The sequence below is a fragment of the Dermacentor variabilis genome, chromosome 9, assembly GCF_050947875.1.
Source record: "Dermacentor variabilis isolate Ectoservices chromosome 9, ASM5094787v1, whole genome shotgun sequence".
NCBI lineage: Eukaryota > Metazoa > Arthropoda > Arachnida > Ixodida > Ixodidae > Dermacentor > Dermacentor variabilis.
Window position 1 is genome coordinate 83,909,152 of NC_134576.1, and position 17,026 is coordinate 83,926,177.

The following is a 17,026-nucleotide window of genomic DNA, read 5'->3' on the forward strand; positions in this document are numbered from 1 at the left end:
GGCCTCTCAAGACAGCGGCAAGTTGTTGGAACTTTAGGAGAGCACTCAGGAGAGGAAGCTGTGGAATGGCGTCTGTGTTTGGGAGATCAGTTCTGCGGAGGCCCGCAAAGTGGAGAGATGTTCATGAAAAGAAACAAGAAGCGACATCCACCCCTATTGTAGCACGAAGGTACAAAGGAAACCAATGCCGTTTTCTCAGAAGCAAAGCTATGCGGTTTAAGAAAACTTCGCCTTCCCCGACCAGGATAAAATTTGCTACAACTCGGAAGCGTTCTTTCTGAGAAACCTCTGTGGATTTATTTTGTAGCTTCGTGCTACAAAAAGAAAGGTGCACGTCAATTCTATTCTCAGGTGTATGTTTGTGACATAACAGATCAAACAATGGTTGCAACGAACACAATCGGGTGGAGATGATGGAATTCAGGAACGCAAGGGCACCAAGGTTTTCTTTGAAATAGACGAATACGGGTGTTGTTAATTACGTCAAACCATGTCATGAGCTTCAAGTAATCGAATAAATGTACAAACCCGTCGCAAAGCAGTGGTACTGCTAGAATATTTGACATTTAAAATCTGCTTCTTGATTTGGTCTCGGTCAAGCAGAAGCAGAAGCATGGTGATGTGTATGCGCACAGTTGTCGTCACTATGCACCGTGCTTTTGGTAAAACCTTTAACTGTTTACTGTCGTGCATTCCGAAATTGCTCACAAAGGCTTCGTACGATCTTGTTTGACTTAGACGTGCCTTTTTTCAACCTTTCGCTTGTGGCCCATCTGAAACCTTTTTTCCACCATCGCCATTATTGAAGCGGAAACAAGTCACAGCGGCGTCTACTTTTTTTCCCGCTCCGCGTGCAACTGCATATTGCAGTTGGCTAAGCTAGATTACGAATTGTGATGGAACTGAGTGCCAATATTTTCTTTCCTAGTCTTTTCTTAAGACTGATCTTTTCTTTCTAATCTTTTCTTAGGACTTCAGACTTCACTTTTTGCTTTAGATCCGATGGTGGTGTTTTGTGAGTTCGGTAAATAACATTCTTCAATAGTGCTCATTCATGTTGTGATTATGGCCTTACAGCTATCGTGCATCTGTAAGTAGTGTCTTAATGTTTTTTTTTCTACCATTCCTCTAGTATGAGCATCTCTCGGAAATTCAGCACCTGTGAGGTGAAAATTTTGTGCTATTGTGCCGTCCCCGACTTCTGTTTTTCTTTTGAATCCACAGGGTTCATTTGTATACTAGAATGCACATCTAAAACGCGAGGCATTTCTCTACCTAGTAGCAGCCAACGTCAAACGCGAGGCCGTCCAAGGCCACCAAGTTTGTCGCCGATGCGCGCGCTCCTCAATGCGCCTGCTAGATGCCCGCTGTTGGCTCGGCCCCCTCCTCGCTCCACACGCCCGCTCTCTCTCGCTCACGCGCTCGCTCACGCATCGCTAATGCTTGGTTCCTCCACTGGGCCCTGTGCGGGTTTGCGCGCCACAAGTAGACGGGGCTCGGTTGCGCCAGTTTTGCCGTGTTGCGCGTAGGCCTTCACATGTGGATACAAAAATGTGCCCTCTAGAAGTATCAAGCGGAAAAGGAGCGTTAAGGCACTGCAGAGGTGCGCGATGCGTACCAAAGCGGCGAGGCAGGAGGAGGCCAAGCGACGGGCCGACGAGATAAGCATGGCCCAGCAGCGGTAGACGAAGCCTAGGGCCGCCGAACGGGCTACGGAGGCCAAGCACCGCCGATTGGAAGCCCACCACTTGCGGGACGCAGACTCGCTCTTTAGAAATCACTTTGCTGAAAACGAAGTAGGTGCGGCGTGTCAGGTCGGAGAGCACCTCCGGTTCCCATACGACGTCATCAGGCGGGCCGTGGCCCGCGAAAGTGCGTGGCGGTCCTCAAGCGAGCGTGGCAGGGTGGATGTGAGTGCGTTCGCGCTTTGGAGAACGCGCACGCGAGCAAGGCTGCGCATTGTGTTTGATAGTCATCAAGGATGGTTCCTTCCATAATTCCTTTCTCTGTTCACAATTTACAGCGTTTTTAGCTGCCAGAAATAGAACAAAAGAAGCAATTTTGTTGTGGTTTAGGTAATGATTACAATTATGGGGTTTTTTTCATGCCGAAACCACGACCTAATTATGAGGCACGCCGTTGTGGTTTACTCCGGATTCACTTTGACCATCCGAGCTTCTTTAAGGTGTCCCGAATGCACCGGACCTGGGCGGTTTTGCATTTCATCCCCCCCCCTCTCTCTCTCCCTATCAAAATGGGGCCACCGCTGCCGAAATTTCCTCCCGCGACCTCGTGTTTAGCAGTGCAACACCACATCCGCTAAGCCACCGCGGTGGGTGGTTTAGGTAATGGTGATGTGACTGAACGACTGACTGGCTGCCTGACCAACTAAATGACTGAGTGAGTGACCCACTGAGTTACTGACCGAACGAGCGACTGTGCAACTGATGTATTTATATTTCATTTATTTTATATTTCAAGGCAGGTACCTGGATGCTTCAAGTGAAGAGCTCAAGCGCGGACCGAGTCAAAGTCAGCATCCTGGTCATGTCCGAAGTCAGAGACGCTACAAGTATGCCGGTATTGGCTTCATGTGAAATACCAAAGGGATCGGTTCGCGCACCAGATGAAGCAATCATAGACGTCTCTGTGTCGAAAGGCGATAAAGCTGTCATTGGCGCGAAGGTTATGGCGGTGGTGGTCAACACGCAAGGGCTTTGGTGCCTTCCACTGCTTGACAGCGGTCTTGGTAAGAGCATCGCTGAAATTATTTGTTCTCGTTAAACTTGTCAAACAGCGCTGCGTATTTTATATATTGATATAGTATGATGCTTGTTGCACGAAAAAAAGAAACACAAAAAATCACGCCGACAAGATCCAACGTGGCATTCCATTGTGAAAGGAGGATTTATTGGCTACAGCTCACCCTTCCTACTACCGCAGCACTAATTTCGATCTGCGCCTCCAATCGGACAACTTCTTTTTCTGCTAACAGGGATGCTCAATGCAGTGGTATTTGAACTAATGTCGCCCAGCTTAATCGAACTATCCGGTAGGTTATATCACGGAGGCTACCACGGTGGCGTACGTGAAATGTTTTGCGCGCGCTGCGAAAGGTGTATGGGACCTCGGGTACAGAAATGGCGTTTCAGTTTCAGCTACATTTATTCGCGCTATAGAAATGTTAGTTGTTAAACCTATGCTGCACCTGTTTTTCGCTCCATGTTCGTGGTGGGTACATTTGTTTTCCACTGGAGATTTTAGTACTAGAATGCGGAAATGATCCCCCCCCCCCACCCTTACATGATGGTGCCCTGGAATGTCCTGCACCGCTCAAGCCTGCTGCAGTCCTAAATTGCTGAGGCTCCTGAACTTGTCTCATTGGCGGACACGCTTAGCCATAGTTAAATCGGCGCGGTACCCCTGTGTCTCACTGCCCGAGTTTCTTCGCACCTGTTTGGCATCCTCATTATGTAGAATGCAGGAAAGCCATTGGCAATAACTGTGTGCTATTCAGATGAATCGAATGGATTAGCGCCGGCATTAGCGTCAATTTCCAGACACCGAGGTCTATTTTGTGTCCCTGCCGGCGGTTGCACCGAAGTCATAAATTGTGTATCGCGCCACCACAAGCAGCGCTGCTTTCGTCGACAGAAATATATTTGCTGTCTACTCTGCCTTTGATAAATTTCTGTACCACAAGCTTGTTTTCCTAGACATGAAACAAGAAGAAAATGGCTTAGAGTAGTCCTGCTCGTCTCTTCCTCTTCCCTCTAGACACTCTGCGCCATCTGGCGATGCCACCGTTCGTACAGCCTAATTGCGGAAATCGAGGTCGAGGGATCGAGGTCGGCGTCAGGGATGTTAATTAAACAGTGGCACAAACCGCGGAGCACATGCTCAGTGCTACACTCACCTTAGTTGCAGCATTTTAAACTGCTGCTAAGTGTTTCGCAAACAACTACTTGCTAAGCACATCGCGTTTAATTACAGCAATATAAATGGATGTCAAAAACAACTGGCATCAACGCAAAACGCATCGCAATGAAGGGTGCCATGTGGATGTCCCCCGGCCCTGACTCCTCCCCCCCCCCCCGAAAAAAAAACAGAAAGACAATATCCACGCGAGTGTTTCACCACAGAGAACGAGTCAACGCGCAGAGGAAACGAATAGGGAAGTGAAACTGGAAGGACGCCACCCGCAGCGGCTCTCGTGAATGTCACATCATGGCCACTAGGTTTAAGCACATCTTTCACGCCCACATCCAGTGGCGAGGAGATGCTAATGGTACCGTTACGTGTCCTTTATTGCTCCGCGGTACAGCGTCATTGATTCTGTTATTTAGCTTATAATCGCCAAATTAAAAAAATGAAAATTTAATTATGGAGTTTTACGTGCCAAAACCACTTTCTGATTACGAGGCACGCCGTGGTGGAGGACTCCGGAAATTTTGACCACCTGAGGTTCTTTAACGTGCACCTAAATCTAAGTACACGGGTGTTTTTCGCATTTGTCCCCCATCGAAAAGCGGCCGCCCTGGCCGGGCTTCGATCCCGCGTTCTCGTGCTCAGCAGCCGAACACCATAGCCACTGAGCAACCACGGCTGGTAATCGCCAAATTCGGTGCAGCAGTTATCATCAAAAGTTGGCATACGAGACTAGCATAGAGAAATGAAAAATAATTTCTTTGACGTGGTATTCACATGGCTAACGTAACGTTTTTTTGTTGTTTCTGAGTTGCCGCAGTCCTGCTAATTTTCGGTTATTTACTTTGTCACATCTAATCTAGATGTTTAATTTTTCAACGGTAGGTTGCCGCAGAGTATAAGATATGAAGAGAGCACAGGCGCAATTTATTTACCGCGGTTTTGCAAAAAATAATTCAAATTGCACTGAACCACATTTTTCCGGTAAAGAAAGCTGCTGAGAAGGCTGCTGCTAACATGCGAGAAAATTAAAGGAGTAACACTTGGCTTCAAGACAACGCAAACCTACTACCTTGCGTGATAAGATCGCTTGACTTTTCTTGCGCTATGCTTAATCTCTGAAACATTTCCACCTATCACAACCGCGATAACGCCAAAAGAAGCATGACTAACCATAGACGTCTGCCAGTAGCTACGCGCCTGCATTTCAGCAAATTTTTCAGAAAGCAGGAAAACAGCGGTTTTTAACCCTTCTAGTCCGTTCCATCGACGGTTACTTCGCAGGCCCCGGAAACTTTCGTCAGACTGCCCACTTTTGGCCATTAAGAATGCAGCGTTCACGACCGTAGCAAGGTTTAAGACTTGTGCTGAAGCTTCTCGGAGAGTACTCCAGGAATGCACGTGGGCGACGCGATGGAATCGATGCGGCATACGAGGTGGCAGTTGCCTCGGAGCCGAACTAGCAGCCTGCACAGGCGTCTCGAAACACGGGGGCAAGGACGAGATGAGATCGACAGATAACCGCTCCAGTCAGCTTCACCTTTATTGTCTCTTAGGCTTAAGTCAGCGCATGCCCGCTATGCCTAAGGTCCCTAGATAAGGTCCCTAGATAAAATCTAGGGACTTCAGCTATACCCACCCGATGCTAGTGCACCTGACGACAGCGCTCATTCGAACACAACATAATGCGCAACACTGCCAGGGCTCCAGTAATTAATTAATTAATTAATTAATTCAGTATATAATTACTGGAGCCCTTTAATTAAGCTTTAAAAAGTAATCATAGGGTCATTGTGCGTCCACTTCATTTCTCACTTTTTTGCACTTCGTTCCTGTTTTTTCCTTTTCACAGCAGAATTGACTGTCGTAGTGTTTGCGACAAAACTTGTTAGAGGAAACGCCAGCGTTGCCACCAATTCCCCACCATGAACCCGTGGTTATACCTCGCGTACTTATGGAATATTTGTATTTTACAGCTTCAATTTCGTTTATTGGACAATAATTAAATTTTATGGATTTCCAAGCAGTCATATAGCTTTTTGAAAACAGCAAGGCAATTAGCCTGGGCGATCACGCGTAATCACCGCGAGACGTTGCATTATTATTTGTAAAATGACATTGAGGCGATTTAAGCCCAGAAATGCGCTGTTCAGGCAAATCCACGCGCCAGCCACAGCGATCATGCCAGCCAATCGCTTATGCTCGCGCCTCCCATAAACGCCGCCCGACAGTAGCGCCTCAGTGCTCTCAAAATATTTGTCGGTAAATTGATTCGAACTGTGCCTCACTCGCGCCTAAAGAACACTTCGGGATAAGACAGTTATGCCAGGTTATGCCATGACGTACTAGTCTCTCTTCGCTGACTTGTCGACCCACCGCGGTTGATTAGTGGCTACCTGGTGGTGGGCTTAGTAGCACGAGGTCGCGGGATCGAATCCCGGCCACGGCAGCCGCATTTCGGCGGGTAGAAATACGAAAAGACCAGTCTGTTTAGATTTAGGCGCACGTTAAAGAACCCCGGGTGGTCTAAATTTCCGGAGTCCACCACTACTGCCGGTCTCGTAATCAGATCGGGGTTTTGGCACGTAACACCCCACAATTTAATTTTTTTGCTAAACTTATCGCTTTGGCATTCACAGTGTATTCCATGACCTTGAAGTGCCTATGTATCTGACTCCTTCTGCGACGTTAATACCGAGACTTATCACGGAGGCCACTACGGTGGTGCTGGCGGCATGTATACACCACGATTGTGTCATTACCGTGGCAGTAACAAACTTGTGATGCTAAATATCCTATATACATGGGAAGAACCGAAATTGACCTGCTGTTGTTCGGAATAGATAAGTAACCTTGTGCTACAGATGACGTCGCATAACTACAGTATACGAATTTGCTTGCGTGTAAGTGTAGGCGAATGCCGTGTGCGCGTTCACCAGCTCTTGCTCCTAAATTCGCAGAACCCGACGCACGCGATATTGACGGAACCTACAGTAAATACTTCACACAGTTCACGGGGGCGGGACGGTACTCTGTCGTTGCTTACATTTACGGAGACAGCAAGACCAGTCACGCCTACCGAAGGAGAGACCCCCGTGGTTCTAGTATGACGGCTTATAATGGTACCCTACCCGGTGAGTAGGTCATTTGTAGGTTTTCGGCAGATAAGTACGTCTCTCTCGTGTGCGCTTATTACAATAACGACTAGTGAACTACAGCCAGACATGTATGTCGTAAATGTGTTTAATCTTGCTTGAAAGGCATTGTTTGCCCATTTCTCGCCGACTGAAAGGCGATACTCGGTGCATGCGACGCAGCGGGCGTTTTCCGCGCCACTGGTCAGTGCTGGGCCGATCGCTGCGCAGCCGAACGCAGCGAGGTTTACAAAGCGAACGCTCCCGCCTTTCAAGGGATACGAAAACGTGTCGACTCGGTGTCTCCAGAGTCGCACCCGGCATCCGAAAAGTGTCTGCAGGTGCCCGCGGTATGTCGGCAGGTGACCGCAAAGCTGAAGGGTGGGTCTAAAAAATTAATCTGCAAAAACTAAGGTAATGTTTAACAGTCTCGGAAGAGAACAGCAGTTTATGATAGGTAGCGAGGCACTGGAAGTGGTAAGGAAATACATCTACTTAGGGCAGGAAGTGACCGCGGATTCGGATCATGAGACTGAAATAATTAGAAGAATAAGAATGGGCTAAGGTGCGTTTGGCAGTCATTCTCAGTTCATGAACAGCAGGTTGCCATTATCCCTCAAGAGAAAAGTGTATAACAGCTGTGTCTTATTAGTATTCACGTACGGGGCCGAAACCTTGAGGCTTACGAAAAGGGTTCTACTTAAATTGAGGACGACGCAACGAGAAGAATGATGGGTGTAAGGTTAAGAGATAAGGAAAGAGCAGATTGGGTGAGGGAATAAACGCGGGTTAGGACATCTTAGTTGAAATCAAGAAAAAGAAATGGGCATGGGCAGGACATGAAATTAGGAGGGAAGATAACCAATGGTCATCAAGGGTTACAGACCGGATTCCAAGGGAAGGGAAGCGTAGTAGGGGGTGGCAGAAAGTTAGGTGGGCGGATGAGATCAAGAACTTTGCAGGGACAACATGGCCACAATTTGTACATGGCCGGGGTAGTTGGAGAAGTATTGGAGAGGCCTTTGCCCTGCAGTGGGCGTAACCAGGCTGATGAAGATGACGATGACTTTCGTTACACACATTACGCTACTGAGAATTCACATATTGCCCGAAAATGATGTAACATTTCTTGACCTTTTCTGTCGAAGCCGCGACCGAAATGAATTGAGCGAGTAAAACAATAGAAGGGTGTTTCTTTGGGCCGTTAGTATTGAAACAGCAACTCCAAATGGGTGGCCTTAACGGAGGAACACCAAAACCAGAAACATTTCCACACAGCATTTTGGCAGCCCTTCTTCCGATAGCGAGCAGAATAAAGCTGTAGCGCTTATTCCTTTCAGATCAGCCGTCACAGAGATAGGCACGTGGGTGAAATAAATGAGTAGATTTTTGTAAAAGGCACTTTACCAAGCTTCTATCTTAGAAGATTCCTTTAACACAACATGTTAGCGGAATGCCACTAAAGTATTGCCTGGAAATCGGAGGATTAGATCTATATTTTTTGAAGACGCACAAGAGATGATATATTCTATCTCTTACGAAGAATTATTTGTGGTTGTGAAGGACTGCATAAAAGAAAAAGGCGGCTGAGAGATTTCAAGAACGGAACCGCCAAATTTCCGGAGTGCTTCAGGTCTGTGGAGGCACCCCGATGGATAAGCCGCCGCGCTAAGGATATGCTCTATGTGACGAGTCATGCTGCCGATGGTTGCCAGAAGGGGTTCGGAGATGCGGCCATTGAGGCCGGCCGCGTTAGCGTGTTTTATTCTTGTGGCACTTTCACGCGGGACTAGTTATGTTCTTAACACGGGACCGGCTCCTTACAATTGACGCACCGCCACAGCCTCTACAAGTGCTTTATATTCGATCAACTGCTGCTCGTGTTATTGAACGTTTTTTTGTGTGAGGTATTAGTGCTTACATCGGTTTTTGAGTTGTGCTTGTTTTGTACAGCGTCTATCTGCTTAGCAATGATCTTTACCTGATGTTTGATACAAATAGGGTGAGGCGTTTTTACTTATTTATTGAGGTTGTGCCCATATCGCCAAAAGGCGTTATAAACAGATAGGGGAGGAGAAATTAGTTACATATACATCATTCAGATGCAGTTAACATCACTACAGCAAGCAATTCAACCCAACAGAAGTGCACACAAATCAAAATTAAATTTAGGTGAGAAGCATCGAAAAAAATTATATATCAGTCAACAAACACAAAGTTACACTCCAAACAATGTCAATTATTTACGGTGAGCAGAAAGTACAGCTAATCGAATCAGCTAGTTAACCAAGTAAAAGAAATCATCATTAGAAGAAACCACTACAATCGAAGAATGCAACCGGTTCCACTTGCGATTCGTTGTCGAAAAGAACGAAAAATAAATAAATTCATTTTGTACGAGTATTCGCGTACTCTTAGCTTGAGGTCACCTGGTTGTGTAGGTTCCCTCAGGTAGTCGCCCCTGTGGATGCCAGCAACAGAGAGAGTAAATATTTTAGAAAATTTCAAATTGAACTGCACGGCTACTATGGTCTAAACTATGTCATTTCGGAACCTCTTTTACACGGGTGGCACTAAAGTTTCTGTCATATTGTCCAGCGACAAAGCAAGTTGGCATATTCTACACCCTTTCTAATTTAGCGATGTCTTCCATATTGGTAGGTCCCAAATTACGCATGCGTACTCAAGGGAGACCTCACGAATGTCTAATAATGTAGTCCCTTAGAAGTTCAAATAAACGTATCTACAATTCGAAGAAGAAACCTCAGTATCTGGCCTGTTTTAACTATTACGTAGTCAACATGACGCTGCCAATTGAAATTACGTGTATGCTCCTAGATATTTATACTGTGATAGCCTAGCTATTGCCATATCATTAATGTACAGCGACCGTCCGCCCCGTAGTTGCCCCAACAGTGCTCCGGAAAGCAAGTTTGCCACGCCGTAGGGGTCGTTGCCCCCTGCTCTTTCTTGCCGCAGAAGCGGCTGCCCTACTGCGGCGCCACCACTGCCCCTCGGCAATCCTGGATTTACTTATGTATAAAGCCAGTCTATTCTCCGTTCGGAAGCTTTCAAAACGTGTATTCCTTGCCTCCGCTAAACAGAGCTGCCAACAAGTGGTGACAAAGGACCTTTAAGTTATTTTTTTTTCAAACACTAGCCATGTAGGACACTGCTTCTATTCTTGCTGATACAGATGACGCCATGGTTACGTCTCCTGTCATCGCCGCAGTGCTTCAGCTTCCCAGTTTTTGGCCCAAAAAATGCTCAAGTTTGGGTTATGCAAGTAGAGGCCCGTTTCCTATCAACTCCCGCTCATTACTTCCCATCTATACAGTCATCTATAGCACGGCTCATCGCCGATGCAATATGCGACTGGCTAGCGGATACGCCTTCAGCCACAGCACACGACTACCTGAAACGCACGGTCATGCACCGCCTCGAGTCACCGCAATATAATAGGCTTCAAGAGCTCCTCTCCGAGGAACTCGGCGACCAACGACCGTCACAACTCCTGTATCTGTTGCGTCCGTTACTGAGGGAGCACTCCGCAAACGACAGCGGCAGCTTCCAATTTTATGCTAGCGCTTCTTGCGACGCCCCTCACAGTCCCCACGAATGGTATTGGCGAGTTCCGTCTAGACGAGTCTTGATCGGCTAGCTGAACTCGGTGACCGCATAATAGATTTCAAGTCTGCTATCACCGCTGCGTGAGTCCCAGAGCCAGGAGATCGACTCACGCGCCTGGAGGAAACAGTCAACCGCCTTACCAGTGCACGGGAGAAGCTGACAACGGGTGGCAATACTGGCAACCAACTTCGGTGCAACCATTCGCCTTCGCAGTCTCGCAACGCATCCTAGAGTCTCGCTGCGGCTGTTGTGCTCGCGCCACCATCGCTTTCGCGAACAAGCAATTCTCTGCATCTGGCCCTGTTCATGGACGCGAAATGCACCGGCCAGTCGCTAACGGCGGCATGCGACATCGTCCCTCGCACAAGTCGCCTATTCTTCGTAGTCGGCCGCATCTCCGGCACCCCCCTTCTCGTCGACACCGGAGTCGAACTGTCTATCGTTCCCACCACAGCTGCAGATCGCCAACGCGGCAAGTCTTACACCCACGCCCCGCGCAGTGAGTAACACTGTGTTCGTGTCGTATGGATTCCGGTAAAGAACACTACACATCGAACTCTCGCGCTTGAACAGATGGGTGTTTGCGATCGCCGACGTCCGATTTGCCTTACTGGGAACGGACTTACTCAGCCATTTCAACCTAGATGTCAGTGTTCGCGATCGTCGCATAAAGGATAACGTCACATCTACCGATTTGCTTGGTCTACAGTCCACCTCATCTGACATCTGCAAATTTCCGCTGCTCTCAACGTAAGACAAAATATTTGCTGGGGCCCAGCAACTCATGAAGCCCCGAAACGACGCGCTGCCCGCGAAACACAAGGTGACGCATCGTATCACCACCACCGACCCACCTGTCGCTGCCCGGCCACGGAGGCTAGCGGGAAGGAGGTTGGAAGTCGCCTCTCGTGAGTTCTAACACATGCTTCAGCTCAGGGTTATCCGTCCTTCCTCCAGCAATCGGTCTTCCCCTCTCTATCACGCTCAGTAGCAGGACAGTGGTGATTAGCGGCCTCATGTTGAATACCGAGGCTCAAATGCCATCACTACTCCGGATCAATATCCCCTTCCCCACATACATGAATTCAGCTCTCATCTCGCAGGAGCCAAATTATACAGCAAGATTTATTTGATGAACTCTTAGCACTGAATTCCTGTCAAACCAAGCGACAACCTGAAGACAGCAATCACTATTTCATTTGGCCTATTTGACTTTTGCCGTATGCGTTACTATCAGAAGAATGCGGCGCAAGCTTTTCAAAGGTTCACGGACGAGGTTACGCGCGGACTCCCATTAATTTTTGTCTACCTTGGCGACATTCTTTTTACAAGAGCACAAAGAACGCCTTCGCCTTCTATTTGAGCGATTGGATGAACGAGGCCTGGTCCTACAGCCCCAGAAATGCATTTTCGGAGTTGAAGCCCTGGCTCTTCTCGACCATCGCATTTCACCCTCCCCCCCCCCCCCCAATGCCCATCGCGCCACTAAGAATCACTTTGCGCGCAACTGAGGACTTCCCTTTTCCAACATCCTTCCAGAGGTTGCGCGAGTTTCTGACGCTCAGAAATTTTCACAGGCTCTTCATACCACACTGTGCGCAAGTTCTTCAAACACTTACGAACGTGCTCCGTCGCGACACCAAAAAAGAAGGCCTACCTTCCACTGCTCCTCGAAGCACGAACACTTCTTCCAGGAAGCCAAGACGCGGTTGGCGACTGGAGTGTTGCTGATTCATCCCTTGCCCGACGCGCCAACTCGCATTATGATGGAAGCATCGACCAGGGCAGTGGCTGCAGTACTGCAGTAGCACGATGACACAGACTGGAGACCACTGGGCTTCTTCTCAAGGTGCCTGAAACATAAAAAAACTCGCTACAGCACCTTCGCGAGGGACATGTTGGCCATCTATTGAGCTGTCGAGGATCTCCCGTTTTCTTTTTTTTCTTAAAGGCTGTAGCTTTTACATTCTGACCGACCCCAGGCCGTCAGCCTTCATATTCAATAACAATAGTTCTTCGTGCTCAGCACGTGAGCTTCGGCAACTTTATTCTATCTCCGAATTTTTTATCTACATCCACCATATCTCTGGGAGTGAAAATCAGGCAGCTCACGCACTGTCACGGATCGGCGCTGTGCCTGCTGGCCTGTGGATTCCCAAGCTCTAGCCTCCGCCGAGCTACACGACCCCGAGCTGCGCCAGTGGAGGGAAAAAGGTTCCTGACTCCAGCTTGCGGAGGTGGGGCTTCCCTACACAACAACATTGGTCACTTGCGACACATCGTAGGGAGCTCCTCGCTCGTACGTCTCCCATCCGTTTCGGCGGTCAATATTCGATTCAATTCATATCTGGCCAGTCTGGCCCGGGATCAACAAAGTTGCTTGAAGCTGGGCAGGAAGCTGCCAGGCCTGCCAAGCCGTGAAAGTGACCCGGTACACGCGTTCAGTGGTGCAGCTGTTTCGACCATCAGAGAGCCGATACGATCATGTCACTTAGACTTGGTGGAGCCTCTTCCGCCCTGCCAAGGTTTCAGGTGCCTCCTCACGTGTGTCAACCGGTACTCAAGGTGACCTAAGGCGACGCCTCTGCAAGAAATCACGCCCGAAAAGGTGGCGGAAGCATTTCTTGTTAAGCGGTTGTGTCGGCACAGTCTTCCTTTTTGTGTGGCTACTGGCAGAGGCCGACAATTCCAAAGCTCCCTATTTTCTGCCCTGGCGAGACTGCTCGTCACGCGCATTCGTAACATCACGGCTCACCACCCGGAGAGAAACGGCATGGTCGAGCGTCTCCACCGACAACTGAAAGCGTCATCGACCGCCACGCTCGACAGACAGCAGTGGGTGGAATGAGAACTTTGGCATCGGAGCCAGCAGTCGAAGAAGAACAACCGCTCGAAGCGCGAGCGGTTGTTCCAGGCTCGGCTGGGCGCTCTTGGGCGTAGCCGGCCAGGACTGGGACCCGCTGGTGGGGACTGAGGGACTGCGTCGTTCCCGCAGTGGAAAGGCTACCTCGAGTACTATTAGGGCTGCTAACAACCAATAATGATGATGCTCTATGGGTCAGCAATCCGCGTTCCAAGCCAGTTCTTCGGCCCCCAGTACTCCGGCAGCTGCCGCACAGCACACAGGGACGCTACATTCCTAGCAGCCTGCGTTTAGTTTCCCTACGATGGACACAACCTCGCACGTCTTCTGCGACGCGACTCTATCAAGCCACCATTGACTCCATCCTATTCGTGTGGTTTCGCGTTCAGAGAAGGCCTTGGAGATTGACGTTCGCGGCATGAAAGAGAGAGTGTCGTGCTACCTCATGAAACCGGCCTATCTTGAACATAATTGACTCTTCATTCATTCCACCATTCCCACCTAAGCTTCCGGCATTCTAAGAGGGGGGGGAGCTCTTGTAGCGACCGTCCGTCTCTTCGTTGTCGCCGCGCGGGTTATTGCCACTTGCTCCGGCAATCCAGTTTGCCTCGCCGTGACGGTAATTGTCCCTGCTCTTTCTTGTAAGCGAAGCGGTTGCCCGACTGGGACGCCACCACTGCAGCTCGGCGAACCTGTTTTTACATTTGAATAAATTCAGTCGACTTTGCGTTCTCAAGCTGTCAAAGCTTGTATTCCTTGCCTCCGCTAAACCTATCTCCCAACAAATCATTTAACAAGTCGGAGGAGCTTGCTTTTAATAAATAAATTCAGTGAAAGTTACTTTCTTCATGCTTAATTGCGTGCACAACCACAGGAACCAATCATTACTTTTGTTATTATTTCTTTGCATTCGAATTTTGTCCTTTGAATTAGTGAATTTCCGATACAATACGCAGTCATGCGCACGAAGTGCAGTTTCTGATTCGATAACTTGCGTTATATCATTAATGTATAATAAAAACACCACTGATCTGAAAACACAGCATGTATATCTACGTATATACACACATCCAGACCGCCTTTAGACTACTTTAAAGCGACAAAATTATGATTACTTTATATATATATTGAATAGGTTCCAGATGTCCTATGTATTTTCATATGTGTGGCGAGGGGCGTAATTTTTACGAAAGAGTATCCGGACGATGAACGCTGGCAGTTTTGAGACATCAACCCTTACCATGCCGTGTTACGCATGCAATGCACAGCTAAGCTCTTTTTAAACTGAATATTACCTTGAGAAAACTCAGATACTTGCTCGGAGAATGTGCCGTACCTGATGATGAAATGCTAACGACCGTGGTACTGGAGATAAATTTTGGGTTTTATGTTCTTGAATAATATATTGTTGCAGCTCGACATTTAGGAGGAACACACCCCGCGAATGAACTGGTTATTCTTGCAGTTTATGTTGGAAATCAGCACTCATATGTCTCCGGCATTTCTAAGCCTATTGTTTCTGCTGTCAGTATCTACAGCTCGCTCATACACTGTTTCGGCCGCTAGACATGTGTGCATGTCAGTAAATCGATGACACTCAGAGAACCCAGCTTGTACGACTTGTTGTTGGCAATAACGATTGGTTTATAATTTATCTCTTCAAATTACAACGTATATAGGCTCAATTATAACAATGTAAGTAGCAAGCGTTGATGCTAGTTTCTATCCAAGTCTTCATCATGCCTAAAATAGATGGCATCCGTTTCAAAGTTATTATCAAGGTTAACGTGACAAGATATGGAGCCAGATTACTAATGGCGCCCCTTTACAAGAAAGCTCCTTACCCAATCACTGTTGATAAGGGTGAATGTAAATTACCGAGTGAAACAAGTTAATGGTATGGGAATATATGAGAAGTGTAATTATTTTGCATAGCACGCAGGTTAATAAAATGTTGAGCTAAACGAAATGGGAGTCATTATTCACTGTTTGCACAACTGCAACGACGTTTTCTCCTTTCCAGCAGTCTCGTAAAGTAACAGCAGACAATCAACAGTGAAACAACTTGCTCAGACTTGCCGACCCTATATGCTTAGCACTTATTCAACAGCTTTCAGTTGATCTCGTCGCCACCTACGAAAGTAGAGAGATTCATTTTTTTATAATTAAGAATGTCTTCTACCGAGGATATAATCAACAGCATATGCAGTGTTATGGTGATTGGTTTAAAAAGTCCTGGGTAACAGTTTCTTTGGTAAGTGCGAAAAGCATGCGGTGTTCAACATTTGTACACAGCCGGCGTCCGGGGTACAGTCACCTGTTGGAACTATCGTGTTGACAGTATGACCCAATTTACTATTTATAACTTGCAAAAATTGTTAGTGCTTCGACTAAGACCGCCTTTAGATGCGATCTAGCGCAAGCAGCACGGGTGGCACTCAAATAGGCCGCCGCAGCCGCTTATTATTGATACCATTTATCCGGGCTATATCGCTGCACTGAAAGACCAGGAAGTGAATTTGTACTTATTTTCCAGCGTTTTGCGAACCGTGTTTTTTTCGTTGGTCTTCTTTTTTTCTAACTTTTTAACAGAAATGACATATAAACGTTTTGCGGAATCAGCTTGGTGGAATGAAAGCACACTCTTGTTTTAATTAAGGAGAAAGCGTCAGCGTCAGCTCCGCGGCACGTAGGGGCCTTGTGGTGCCGAGAAGCAGCGAGATTGGTTGTGCAATGCGGCAGCACACAAATCACTGTCCGGTGCAAGCATTATTCAGTACACTACACGCAGTGGTATGACAAGCGCAATGCCAGGATTGTCTGCTTAATTCTGTGAAAATAAATGTAAGTTGTTTTACGTGCTTTATGCTGTCCTTCTTTAAAAACAAAGCCTATATAAGCAAGAACGCTTCCCTTTTCTTATCTGGTATGTTTGTGCCTCTTTCGAGTGGAGATCCGCAGATAGTGCAGTCTAAAGCCATCCCATTATTACGTGCAGTCGGAATGTGTTGGGCCGACCCAAAAGATAGCGAGCGAAACATTGTAAGCAGCCGCACGCTCCTCCTACTCCCGTCACATGAGACGTGACGCGATAGAGTGCCGTGCGCAATTACTCCGCCCCACTCTGTACCCCAACTCGCTCAAGAAGACATGTCTTCGATAGATGTGAACAACTAGAGGATGAGCTGACTTTTTTTTTCTGACAACACTTAAACTCGCTAAATTTAAATAGATATCATCAGCGTGCATGAGGTATGGTCATGAAAAAAAAAGTCCGCCTCCATTCCACCCTGTACAGCGAAGCTGGTGTTTATGTTAGACAGGTACCATCACCCGACCTGACGTTAAACAACGTTGCGCAAGCACCACCACTACCACAGGTGACGTGCGTCACGCGGGCACGCGCATGCGCGGAAGTGCAGCGTACATCATGATTCTTCTGGGCCATCCGCCAATCACAACTGCCTTATTG

The 17,026-nt window shown here is 47.7% G+C and overlaps 1 protein-coding gene across 1 annotated transcript in view; it reads left to right on the forward strand.

Moving 5' to 3' along the window:
• Window positions 1-17,026, forward strand: part of LOC142558421 (calcium-activated chloride channel regulator 1-like) — an 81,899-nt gene that overhangs the window by 36,191 nt on the left and 28,682 nt on the right. The window contains exon 6 of the mRNA XM_075670556.1: window positions 2,482-2,749. Coding sequence (XP_075526671.1) covers window positions 2,482-2,749 — 268 coding nt within the window. The remainder of the gene's footprint in view (window positions 1-2,481; window positions 2,750-17,026) is intronic.